This window comes from Bos grunniens, chromosome 21 (genome assembly GCF_055505025.1).
Source record: "Bos grunniens cultivar Pamir isolate PY7600 chromosome 21, Bosgru_T2T1.0, whole genome shotgun sequence".
Classification (NCBI taxonomy): domain Eukaryota; kingdom Metazoa; phylum Chordata; class Mammalia; order Artiodactyla; family Bovidae; genus Bos; species Bos grunniens.
The window spans coordinates 15,369,327-15,383,001 of record NC_141185.1 but is presented as its reverse complement, the minus strand read 5'-3'; the positions used below and the strand labels follow the sequence as shown (position 1 = coordinate 15,383,001).

The 13,675-nt window shown below is 40.7% G+C and overlaps 1 protein-coding gene across 3 annotated transcripts in view; it reads left to right on the top strand.

Annotated features, from left to right (window-relative positions):
* The window catches only part of TUBGCP4 (tubulin gamma complex component 4), a 41,909-nt gene that overhangs the window by 18,806 nt on the left and 9,428 nt on the right, over positions 1 to 13,675 (top strand). For all 3 annotated transcript variants that reach the window (XM_086363320.1, XM_086363322.1, XM_086363321.1), the window contains 2 exons: positions 13,005 to 13,055; positions 13,470 to 13,575. In XM_086363320.1, the coding sequence (XP_086219446.1) occupies positions 13,005 to 13,055; positions 13,470 to 13,575 (157 nt within the window). The remainder of the gene's footprint in view (positions 1 to 13,004; positions 13,056 to 13,469; positions 13,576 to 13,675) is intronic.

Sequence of the window (13,675 nt, the reverse complement as noted above, 5' to 3'; positions counted from 1 at the left end):
TTTGACTCCATTGTGTAGTTGGCAGTGACTCCAGGGGACCCACTAATTCTGACTAAATTTAGTGCCTTACGGCCTTAGGATAATCTATCATAGGAAGGCAGGACAAGTAATATTTTTCCATTCTTTTTTTTTTTTTTTTTTTTTGCACTCCAGCATTTAAAAATTTTTTTAATTGGAAGATAATTGCCCTACAGTGTTGTATGAGTTTCTGTCCTATAACAGCAACAATCAGCCATAATTGTATATTTCCCTTCCCTCTTGAGCCCCTCTCTCTGCCTCCCCTCCCACCCCTCTAGGTAATCACAGAGCGCCAGGCTGGGCTCCCTGTGTCACGTAGCAGCTTCCCACTAGCTCTCTGTTTTACACGTGGTGCTGTGTACACGTCGGTGCTCCTCTCTCACTTCGTCCGACCCTCTCCGTTCCCCACCATGTCCCCAAGTCCATGCTCTCTGGGTCTCCATTTCTTCTCTAAAAATAGGTTCATCAGTGCTGCTTTTCTAGATTCCATATATATGCATTAATATATATTTTTCTCTTTCTGACTCACTTCAGTCTGTGTAACAGGCTCTAGGTTCATCCACTTCAATACAGCTGACTCAAATTCATTCTTTCTATGGCTGAGTAATATTCCATTGTATATATGTACTGTATCTTCTTTATTCATTCGTCTGTCGATGGACATCTAGGTTGCTTCCATGTCCTGAAAATTGTAAACAGTGCTTCTATAAACATTGGGATAAATGTGTCATTTAGAATCATGGTTTTCTCAGGGTATACGCCCAGTAGTAGGATTGCTGGGTCATGTGGCAGCCTTATTCCTAGTTTTTTAAGGAATCTCCATAGTGTTCACCATAGTGGCTGTATCAATTTACATTCCCATTGACAGTGAAGTAGGGCTCCTTTTGCTCTATACCTTCTTCAGTTTAGTAGTTCAGTCGCTCAGTCGTGTCTGACTCTTTGCAACCCCACAGACTGCAGCACGCCAGGCCTCCCTGTCCATCACCAACTCCTAGAGTTTACTCAAACTCCTGTCCATTGAGTTGGTGATGCCATAGAACCATCTCATCCTTTGTTGTCCCCTTCTCCTCCTGCCCTCAATCTTTCCCAGCATCAGGGTCTTTTCCAATGAGTCAGTTCTTCGCATCAAGTGGCCAAAGATTTGGAGTTTCAGCTTCAGCATCAGTCCTTCCAATGAACATTCAGGACCGATTTCCTTTAGGATGGACTGGTTGGATCTCCTCGCAGTCCAAGGAACTCTCGAGAGTCTTCTCCAACACCACCGTTCAAAAGCATCAATTCCTTGGTGCTCAGCTTTCTTTATAGTCCAACTCTCACATCCATACATGACTACTGGAAAAACCATAGCTTTGACTAGACAGATCTTTGTTGGCAAAGTAATGTCTCTGCTTTTTAATATGCTGTCTAGGTTGGTCATAGCTTTTCTTCCAAGCAGCAAGCATCTTTTAATTTCATGGCTACAGTCACCACCTACAGTGATTATGGATCCCAAAAACTAGTCTCTCATTGTTTCCATTGTTTTCCCATCTATTTGCCATGAAGTGATTGGACCAGATGCCATGATCTTAGTTTTCTGAATGTTGAGTTTTAAGCCAGCTTTTTCACTCTCCTCTTTCACTTTCATCAAGAGGCTCTTTAGTTCTTTGTTTTCTGTCATAAGGGTGGTGTCATCTGTATATCTGAGGTTACTGATTTTTTCTCCCAGCAGTCTTGATTCTAGCTTATGCTTCATCCAGCCCAGCATTTCTCATGATGTACTCTGCATATAAGTTAAATAAGCATGGTGACAATATACAGCCTTGACGTACTCCTTTTCCTATTTGGAACCAGTCTGTTATTCCATGTCCAGTTCTAACTGTTGCTTCTTGACCTGCATACAGATATCTCAGGAAGCAGGTCAGGTGGTCTGGTATTCCCTGGAAAATTCTCTTGAAGAATTTTCCACAGTTTGTTGTGATCCATACAGTCAAAGGCTTTGGTGTAGTCAATAAAGCGGAAGTAGATGTTTTTCTGGAATGCTCTTGCTTTTTCAATGATCCAGTGGATGTTGGCAGTTTGATCTCTGGTTCCTCTGTCTTTTGAAATCCAGCTTGAACATCTGGAAGTTCACAGTTCACATACTGTTGAAGCCTGGCTTGGAGAATTTTGAGCATTACTTTGCTAGCGTGTGAGATGAGTGCATATTTGCGATAGTTCTCTGGCATTGCCTTTCTTTGGGATTGCAATGAAAACTGACCTTTTCCAGTCCTGTGGCCACTGCTGAGTCTTCTAAATTTGCTGGCATATTGAGTGCAACACTTTCACAGCATCATCTTTTAGGATTTGAAATGGCTCAACTGGCATTCATCACCTCCACTAGCTTTGTTCGTAGTGATGCTTCATAAGACCCACTTGACTTCGCATTTCAGGATGTCTGGCTCTAGGTGAGTGATCACACCAGCATGATTATCTGGGTTGTGAAGATCTTTTTTGTATAGTTCTTCTATATATTCTTACCACCTCTTCTTAATATCTTTTGCTTCTGTTAGGTCCATACCATTTCTGTTTTAGTGTGCCTATCATTGCATGAAATGTTCCCTTGGTATCTCTGGTTTTCTTAAAGAGATCTCTAGTCTTCCCAATTCTATTGTTTTCCTCTGTTTCTTTGCATTGATCACGGAGGAAGGCTTTCTTATCTCTCCTTGCTGTTCTTTGGAACTCTGCATTCAAATGGGTATATCTTTCCTTTTCTCCTTTGCCTTTAGCTTCTCTTCTTTTCTCAGCTATTTGTAAGGCCTCCTCAGACAACCATTTTTCTTTTTGCATTTCTTTTTCTTGGGGATGGTCTTGATCACTGCCTCCTGTACAATGTCACAAACCTCCGTCCATGGTTCTTGAGGCACTCTGTCAGATCTAATCCCTTGAATTTATTTGTCACTTGTACTGTATAATTGTAAGGGATTTGATTTAGGTCATACCTGAATGGTCTAGTGGTTTTCCCTACTGTCTTCAATTTCAGTCTGAATTTGGCAATAAGGAGTTCATGATCTGAGCCACAGTCAGGTCCTGGTCTTGTTTTTGCTGACTGAATAGAGCTTCTCCATCTTTGGCTGCAAAGAATATAATCAGTTTGATTTCTGTATTGACCATCTGGTGATGTCCATGTGTAGAGTCTTCTCTTATGTTGTTGGAAGAGGGTGTTTTGTTTGAAAGAGGGTGTTTTGTAAGTAAGTTCATCTGTATCATTTCTCTTTAGATTCCACATATAACGGATATCATATGATATGTCCCCTCCTCTGACTTACTTCACTCAGCATGACACACTCTAGGTCCATCCATGTAACTTCAGATGGCCGTATCTCATTCTTTTTAATGGCGGAGTAATATTCCCTTGTGTTTATGTGCCACGTCTTCTTTATTCATTCCTGTCGACAGACATTTAGGTTGCTCCCATGTCTTGTCTGTTGTAAACAGTGCCACAGTGAACACTGGGGTGTGTGTGTTTTGGGGGCTATGCTTTTCTCGGGATATACGCCCAGGAGTGGGATTGCACAGTCATATGGCAACTCTATTTTTAGTGTTTTAAAGAACCTCCATACTGTTCTCCATAGTGACTGTACCAGCTTACATTCCCACCAACAGGGCAGGAGGGTTCCTGTCTCTCCACACCCTCTCCAGCGTTCGTTGTTTGTGGATTTTTTGATGATTGCCATCCTGACTGGTGTGAGGTCGTATCTAATTATCGTTTTGGTTTGCGTCTCTCTAATAGCTGGTGGTGCTGGGCCTGTTGACCATCTGTGTGTCCTCTTTGCAGAAGTGTCTCTTGCGGTCTTCTGCCCGTTTTTTGAGTGGGTTGTTTTTATTCTGTTAAGTGTCATAAGCTGTTTGGAAATGTTGGAGACTAATCCCTTATCAGTCACATCATTTGAAAAATATTTCTCCCAGTCTGTGGGTTGTTTTTTGTTTCCTTTGCTGTGCAAATGCTTTTTGAGTTTAAGTAGGTCCCATTTGTTTCTTTTTGCTTTTATTTCCACTATTCTGGGAGATAGATTAAAAAAGATGTGCTGTGACTTACGTCAGAGAGTGTTCTGCATATGTTTTCTTGGAAGAGTTTGATAGTGTCCAGTCTAACATTTAGGTCTTTAATTCATTTTGAGCTTATTTTTATGTATGGAATTAAGGAATGGTCTAACGTCTTTTTTTTTTAAACATGTGGCTGTCCAGTTTTCCCAGCACCATTTGCTGAAGAGACTGTCTTTCCAGCATTGTGTGGTCTTGCGTCCGTTGTCACAGATTACTGACTGTAGGTGCATGGGCTTATTTCGGGTTTTCTATCTGCTCCATTGATCGGTATTTCTGTTGTTGTGCCACTACCGTCCTGTTTTGATGACTGGAGCTTTGTAGTGTAGTGTGAAGTCAAGGAGCCTGATTCCTACAGCTCTGGCTTTCTTTTTCAAAATTGTTTTGGCTGTTCAGGGTATATTTGGCTATTTTGTGTCTCCATATCAATTTTGAGAATTTTTTGTTCTAGTTCTGTGAAAAATACCATGGTAATTTGATAGGGATTGCATTGAATCTGTAGATCACCTTGGGTAGTATAGTCATTTTGAAAATATCGATTCTTCCGATTCACAAACATGGTATATCTTTCCATCTGTTTATGTCTTCTTTGATTTCTTTCATCAGCATCTTATAGCAAAAGAGGAATACATGTCTTTTGTCTCCTTAGGTAAGTTTGTTCCTATGTATTTTATTCTTTTTTGATGCAATGATAAGTGGAATTGCTTCTTGAATTTTTTTTTGATCTTTCGTTGTTAGTGTATAGAAATGCAACTGACTTCTGTGTATTGATTTTGTTACCTGCAACTCTACCAAATTCATTTATGAGCTCTAGTAGTTTTCTGGTAACATCTTTATGATCTTCAGTGTAGAGTATAATGTCATCTGCAAACAGTGGCAGTTTAACTTCTTTTCTAATTTGGATTCCCTTTACTTTTTTTCTTCTCTGATTGCTGTAGCTAGGACTTCCAAAACTCTGTTAAATAAAAGTGGTCAGATTGGACATGGTTATCTTGTCACTTCCTCCATTTGCGTGTGACACCAGTGGTAGGTTTGTCATGTGTGGCCCTTTATTTTTAATACATGTGTTTTACTGAGGTAGCGTTGGCCGTGTTTCAGGTGCACAGCAAGGTGATTCAGCTACACAAATACACATGTATTCATGTAGTATTGGGGAATTATTTTCTACCATAGGTAACTGCAAGATACTGACTATAGTCCCAATGCTATACAGTGAACCTTTTTTGCTTGCTGCATATCTGTTTTTTAATTAGAAATCTGGCATTCTATTCATACTAAGTCAAGTAGTATCAAAATGTCATAATTTTTTTAGTTAGGCAAAAATAAGTTTTATAAAATATATATTATACATATTTATATATATGTACACAAAAGCTTTTCTACTACACTTGATAAAGACTTGAGAAAGAACATCAAAAAAAAAAAGAGATGGAGAAATTGAAGTACATAAACTGAATGAAATGGGAGCACTGAGTATGAAATAGAAAAAGTGAAACGAACTAGATAAAAGTAAAAGATCATCACTTGTTTTTAAATATGACTGCTCATTAGAAATCTATCTGGACCTTTGGAGAAAAATTAACAATACTTGAGCATTTGTATTTTTCAAAAAATTCCAAGATAATTCTGATATGCATCTGGATTTTCGAAAGTTATTTTAGGTTTTTCTATTAGATCCTAGTTCTGGTGATACAGAGTTCTGTTATTTTTCTCTTGCCAATCATGATACAATGGTATTAAGTGAGTAACAGTTCAGTTCAGTCGCTCAGTTGTGTCCAACTCTTTGCAGCCCCATGGACTGCAGCACACCAGGCCTCCCGGTCCATTGCCAACTCCTGGAGTTTACTCAAACTCATGTCCATAGACTTGGTGATGCCATGCAACCATCTCATCCTCTGCCATCCCCTTCTCCTCCCGCCTTCAGTCCTTCCCAGCATCAGGGTCTTTTCCAATGAGTCAGTTCTTCGCATCAGGTGGCCAAAGTGTTGGAGCTTCAGCTTCAGCATCAGTCCTTCCAATAAATATTCAGGACTGGTTTCCTTTAGGATGGACTGGTTGGATCTCCTTGCAGTACAAGAGACTCTCAAGAGTTTTCTCCAACACCACAGTTCAAAAGCATCAATTCTTTGGTGCTCAGCTTTCTTTATAGTCCAGCTCTCACATCCATGCATAACTACTGGAAAAACCATAGCTTTAACTAGACAGACCTTTGTTGGCAGAGTAATGTCTCTGCTTTTTAATATGCTGTCTAGGTTGGTCATAACTTTTCTTCCAAGCAGCAAGCGTCTTTTAATTTCATGGCCGCAGTCACCATCTGCAGTGATTTTGGAGCCCCCCAAAATAATGTCTCTCATTGTTTCCATTGTTTCCCCATCTATTTGCCATGAAGTGATGGCACCGGATGCCATGATCTTAGGTTTATGAATGTTGAGTTTTAAGCCAGCTTTTTCACTCTCCTCTGACTTTCATCAAGAGGCTCCTTAGTTGTTCTTCGTTTTCTGTCATAAGGTTGGTGTCATCTGCATATCTGAGATTATTGATATTTCTCCCGGCTGTCTTGATTCCAGCTTATGCTTCATCCAGCCTAGCATTTCTCATGACATACTCTGCATGTAAGTTAAATAAGCACAGTGACAATATACAGCCTTGACATACTCCTTTTCCTATTTGGAACCAGTCTGTTGTTCCGTGTCCAGTTCTAACTGTTGCTTCCTGACCTGCCTATAGGTTTCTCAAGAGGCAGGTCAGGTGGTTTGGTATTCCCATCTCTTGAAGAATTTTCCACAGTTTGTTGTAATCCACACAGTCAAAGGCTTTGGTGTAGTCAATAAAGCAGAAGTAGATGTTTTTCTGGAACGTTCTTGCTTTTTCGATGTCACCATAGTAAAAATGTTTATTGCTTTTCACAATCAATAGCCATAGGAAAAAAAAAGATAATTACAATTTCAAGCCATAATGAGAACATGATTAATTTAACAATATAAAATAATTACATACAATTTGTGGGGGTCAAGCAGGGTGATGCAGTAAGTAGAAGTGCAGACATACGCATGTTTTCATCCACCCAACCAGTCTGTGTCTCTGGTGTGTTTAATCCATTTACATTTAAGGTAATTATCAGTATGTATGATCCTAAAGCATCTGCCTATAATGTGGGAAACCCAGGTTCAATCCCTGGGTCAGGAAGATCTGGAGAAGGAAATGGCAACCCACTCCAGTATTCTTGCCTGGAAAATCCCATGGACAGAGGAGCCTGGTAGGCTATACAGTCCATGGGGTCACAAAGAGTAGGACACGACTGAGCACCTTTCTTAATGGTAATTAAGAAAATTACCATTTTCTTAATTGTTTGGGGTTTATTTTCTGTAGGTCTTTTCCTTCTCTTGTGTTTCTTGCCTATAGAAGTTCCTTTAGCATATGTTGTAAAACTGGTTTGGTGGTGCTGAATTCTCTTAACTTTTGCTTGTCTGGAAAGCCTTTCATTTCTCCCATCAAATCTGAAGGAGAGTCTTGCTGAGTAGAGTATTCTTGGTTGTACATTTTTCCCCTTCATCACTTTATTCTTCTTTTTTTAATCATTTTATCATAGGTTAAAGTGAAAGTCACTCAGTTGTGTCCGACTCTTTGTGACCCCATGGACTATACAGTCCATGGAATTCTCCAGGCCAGAATACTGGAGTGGCTAGCCTTTCCCTTCTCCAGGGGATCTTCCCAACCCAGGCATGGAACCCAGGTCTCCTGCACTGCAGGCAGATTCTTTACCAGCTGAGCCACAAGGGATGCCCCCCTTCATCACTTTAAATATGTCATGGCATTCCCTTCTGGCTTGTAGAGTTTCTGTTGAGAAATCAGCTGACAGCCTGATGGGAGTTCCCTTTTATGTTGTCATTCTCCCCTTGTTGTTTTTAATATTTTATTTCTAATTTTTGTCAGTTTGATTACTATATGTGTTTGGTGTGTTCCTCCTTGGTTTTATCCTGCCTGGGACTCTGTGCTTCCTGGACATGGTTGACCATTTCCTTTCCCATGTTAGGGAAGTTTTCAGCTATTATTTCTTCAAATATTTTCCTCTGGTCCTTTCTCTCTTCCCTGGGACCCGTATAATGCAAATACTGTTGCGTTAAATGTTGTCCCAGAGGTCTCTTAGGCTGTCTTCATTTCTTTTCATTCTTTTTTCTATATTCTGTTCTGCAGCAGTGATTTCCACTATTCTGTCCTCCAGGTCATTTATTCATTCTTCTGCCTCAGTTATTCTGCTATTGATTCCTTCTAGTGTATTATTCATCTGTTTGTTTTTTCTTTAGTTCTTCTAGGTCTTTAGTAAACATTTCTTTCATCTTTCTCAGTCTTTGCCTCCATTCTTTTTCCAAGATCCTCAATCATCTTCACTATCATTATTCTGAATCATTTTTCTGGAAGGTTGCCTATCTCCATTTCATTTAGTTGTTTTTCTGGGGTTTTATCTTGTCCCTGCATCGGGGACATAACTTTCTGCTTTTTCATTGTGATTAACTTTCTATAATATGGTTTTTGTTTTAGCCACTGTGAGACTGTGCTGCTGCTTGCTTCTTCTGTCTGCCCTCTGATGGAGGAGACTAAATGGCTTGTATAATCTTCCTGCTGGGAGGGACTGGTAGTGGGAAAACCTGGGTCTTGCTCTGGTCGGCTGGGCCTTGCTCAGTAAAGCTTTAATCCAGTTATCTGCTGATTGATGGGGTTGCACTCCCTCCCTGGTAGTTGTTTGGCCTGAGGCGACCCTGCCCTGGGGTCTACAGGCTCTATGGTAGGGTTAATGGTGAACTCTAAGAGCATTTTCACAAAGGGGGACCTTCCAGTGCCCCTGTCCCTGTGGTGAGGCCCTGCCGACCGACCCTGCGCAGGAGGCCCTTCAAGACTGGACTCTCTGTTTCCCCCAGTCCTGTGGAACTTTTGTAATCAAATCCCCCTGGCCCTCAAGGCCAGATTCCCTGGTGATTCCCAGTCCCTTTGTTGGATCCCCAGGCTGGGAAGCCTGATTTCATAAACTTCACAACAGTAGGAGAACTTCCTTGATATTACTGTTCTCCAGTTTGTGGGTCAGCCTCCCGATGGATGCGGGATTTGATTTTACCGTGACGGTGCCCCTCCTACCGTCTCTCTGTGGCTTCTTCTTTGTCTTTGGACTTGAGGTATCATTTTCTGGTGGGGTCCAGCATCCTCCTGTTGATGGTTGTTCAACAGCTAGTTGCAGTTTTGGTGCTCTCACAGGAGGAGATAAGCGCCGATCCTTTACTCCACCATCTTAACCTGGAAGCCTGAAAATTTTTTCATTTCTCTATTTACCATCCATATATTTTCTTGGAAGTATCCAAACCTTTTTTCCATTTTTTATTGAAAAAACTTTACTTTTTCACTATTGAGTTTTGAGTCATTTATGTATTTTGGATTTGTAAGTCCTTTATCAGATACATGACTTACAAATATTTTCTCCCTCAGTTCAGTCGCTCAGTCATGTCCAACTCTTTGCAACCCCATGAATCGCAGCACACCAGGCCTCCCTGTCCATCACCAACTCCTGGAATTCACTCAGACTCATGTCCATCGAGTCAGTGATGCCATCCAGCTATCTCATTTTCTGTCGTCCCCTTCTGCTCCTGCCCTCAATCCCTCCCAGCATCAGAGTCTTTTCCAATGAGTCAACTCTTCGCATGAGGTGGCCGAAGTACTGGAGTTTCAGCTTTAGCATCATTCCTTCCAAAGAAATCCCAGGGCCGATCTCCTTCAGAATGGACTGGTTGGATCTCCTTGCAGTCCAAGGGACTCTCAAGAGTCTTCTCCAACACCACAGTTCAAAAGCATCAATTCTTCAGTGCTCAGCCTTCTTCACAGTCCAACTCTCACATCCATACATGACCACAGGAAAAACCATAGCCTTGACTAGACGGACCTTTGTTGGCAAAGTAATGTCTCTGCTTTTGAATATGCTATCTAGGTTGGTCATAAAGGAGTAAGCGTCTTTTAATTTCAAGGCTGCAGTCACCATCTGCAGTGATTTTGGAGCCCAAAAAAACAAAGTCTGACACTGTTTCCACTATTTCCCCATCTATTTCCCACGGAGTGATGAGACCGGATGCCATGATCATTGTTTTCTGAATGTTAAGCTTTAAGCCAACTTTTTCACTCTCCACTTTCACTTTCATCAAGAGTCTTTTTAGTTCCTTTTCACTTTCTGCCATAAGGGTGGTGTCATCTGCATATCTGAGGTTATTGATATTTCTCCCAGCAATCTTGATTCCAGCTTGTGTTTCTTCCAGTCCAGCGTTTTTCATGATGTACTCTGCATATAAGTTAAATAAGCAGGGTGATAATATACAGCCTTCACGTACTCCTTTTCCTATTTGGAACCAGTCTGTTGTTCCATGTCCAGTTCTAACTGTTGCTTCCTGACCTGCATACAGGTTTCCTCAAGAGGTAGGTCAGGTGGTCTGGTATTCCCATCTCTTTCAGAATTTTCCACAGTTTATTGTGATCCACACAGTCAAAGGCTTTGGCATAGTCAATAAAGCAGATGTTTTTCTGGAACTCTCTTGCTTTTTCCATGATCCAGCAGATGTTGGCAATTTGATCTCTGGTTCTTCTGCCTTTTCTAAAACCAGCTTGAACATCAGGAAGTTCACGGTTCACATATTGCTGAAGCCTGGCTTGGAGAATTTTGAGCATTACTTTACTAGCGTGTGAGATGAGTGCAATTGTGCGGTAGTTTGAGCTTTCTTTGGCATTGCCTTTCTTTGGGATTGGAATGAAAACTGACCTTTTCCAGTCCTGTGGCCACTGCTGAGTTTTCCAAATTTGCTGGCATATTGAGTGCAGCACTTTCACAGCATCATCTTTCAGGATTTGAAATAGCTCCACTGGAATTCCATCACGTCCACTAGCTTTGTTCGTAGTGATGCTTTCTAAGGCCCACTTGACTTCACATTCCAGGATGTCTGGCTCTAGATGAGTGATCACACCATCGTGATTATCTGGGTCGTGTCTCTTCATTCTCTTAAGAGGCTTTCAAAGAGCAAAAGGTGTTGATTTTGATTAAGTCTAGTTTATCAGTTTCTATGTATTTTGTGGTTCATGCTTCTGGCATTGTGACTGAGAAACCTTTGCATAACCCAGTGTCACAAAATTTTTCTATTTTCTTTTAGAAAACTTATAGTATTTAGTTTCAATTAGGTTCATAATCATTTCTAATTAATTTTTGTATGTGGTACAAGGTATAGATCAAGTTTTAATTTTTTGTATATGGATATTCAGTTGATCCAACATCTTGGTTCTTTTTATGATTTATTTTTGTTTATTTATATTCCTGTTATCCTTGCCTCTTAAACATATTTATAAAGAGTATTTTAAATTTGGGGGAAAAGCAAGAGGAGGGTTCCTAGTGACCTAGTGGTTAGGATTCCAGAGCAAATAAACTGTGATGCAGTTGCAACAGAAGCCTTGGCCAATCTTTTGGAGAGTTCTGAAGCTAGAATGGCCCTTCCAGAGATGTCCCAAATTGAGGTTAGAGGGCTAGGCCATTGTACCTCTGCATCTATCAGAAATTGGTTCCTCAGGAGGGAACCATGGGCACGGTAGCTCCCTTTAGCCAAAAGTGCCAAACAGATAGTACTCTGAAGAGCTGGCGTATGGAGTGTCTCAGTCTTACTGGGGAGATCTGGGTGGCTAACTATAGTACCCCCTCAGGCAGTTCTAAAACTTCTCCAGTGTTATCTGCTGTTGCTGTTTAGTCGCTCAGTCTTGTCCAGCTCTTTGTGACCCTCTGAAATGTAGCCCACCAGTCTCCTCTGTCCATGGGATTCTCCAGGCAAGAATGTTGGAGTGGGTTGCCGTTTCTTTGTTCAGGGGATCTCCTGACCCAGGGATTGAACCCACATCTTCTGCATTAGCAGGCGGATTCCATGACTGAGCCACCTGGGAAGCCCATGTCTGTCTAGTCTGTTACACCTCTTTTACACCTCCCGGGTCTAATTACTTTGACCTGTGTGCACACATTCCCCTGGGGAGGTCAGCTGTTTTGTCTAGCATTGTGTATTGGAGAAGGGCCTAGTCTGTGTCAGTTCCAATGAGAGAGGGCAGAGAGTAGGAACACCCAGGTAAGGATTCCAGGCACACTGAATCAACACCAATCACGTCACTGGGCAAATCCTAGTCAGGATCCTTTGATGCGGTAATGGCCATGTAGTGGATTTTTTATCTTCATCATCAAGCTTGCCAAATTCTCTTACTAGTTCTAATAGTTTATGTCAGTTCTCTTGGACTCTCTGCAGGTAGTGATATTATCTGACAATAGTAAGTTTTGTTTCTTCCTTTTCAGTTATTTTTTTTTCCCCATATTGGCAAATCTTTAGTACAATATTGAATGACTTTAAAAGGAATTTCTTCTAATGTTTTGCTGTGAAGTAGGTTGTTTGCTGTGGGATTTTGGTATATACCCTTTATCAGAATAAAAAGATTTCCTTCTAATCTTTGCTTTCTAAAACCATCAACAGATGTTTTATCAAATGCTTTTTCTGCATCTATTGAGGCAATCATGGTTTTTCTTTTTTAATCTTTAATATAGTTATTAAAGTTATTAACTTTAATAAGTTATATTCATATTAAATTTTTTTTTGAGATTGAAAAACATCAAAGTTAAACATTTGAGCCATTTAAAAATAGGCAGGTTCACTTTTTTTTTAATGTTCACAATGTTGTACAACCATCACCACTGTCTAATTCCAGAGTATTTCCATCTCATATTTTCTTACCTTTTAAACTTTTATTTCTGGGATTAACCCAGTGTGGTCATGGTATGTATACTTTTTTCAATACATTGCTGGATTTTCACAGAACCATTCTTTGTAGGAGTTTTCATTGTAATGAAACTTACCCTGTATTGTTGGTTCTTCTCACAGCATCTCTGGAAGCTGATGGTGGAAGAGTCAGATTTACTGGGTCAGCTGAAGGTAATAGCTTAGCTCTTCTTTTAACTCTTAAAATGATGCTGGTGGTCAATGCCTTTATTCTACAGCCTCTTCTGAGGGCACTGGTTGCCTATCCCGACTTCTAGAGTGGCTTTTTATGTCCTCATCCAGGTGGGTGGGCAAACTCCATCTAACACTACAGATTTACTCTAGCACAAAGCTTCGGCTGTTTACTTTCTTGTGGCATAATTGTGTTTTTGTTGAATAAATAAGATCAAAGACACGCCAGTCACCCATTACCAAGTATGCTCCTTTAAAATGCCAAAACCCTATGTCCTTTTGTAAGCTGGAGTGAAACAGATGAAACTTGAAATTATATGCATAAATCTCTTAGGACAGTGAAGAGCTCCTGGCCTTGCTGGTTTACTGAATTAAAAATTGAAATTCTTTCTGCAGATCATTAAAGACTTTTACCTTCTGGGACGTGGAGAACTGTTTCAGGCCTTCATTGATACAGCTCAACACATGTTAAAAACACCACCCACTGCAGTAACTGAACATGGTAATCACCCTGGGGCCTGAGAATTACCAGCTTACTGAAGTCCCAGGGCTGTAGGGGATGGCTTAGCTTGCTGCTGAACCATTTAGACCTGGTCCACATT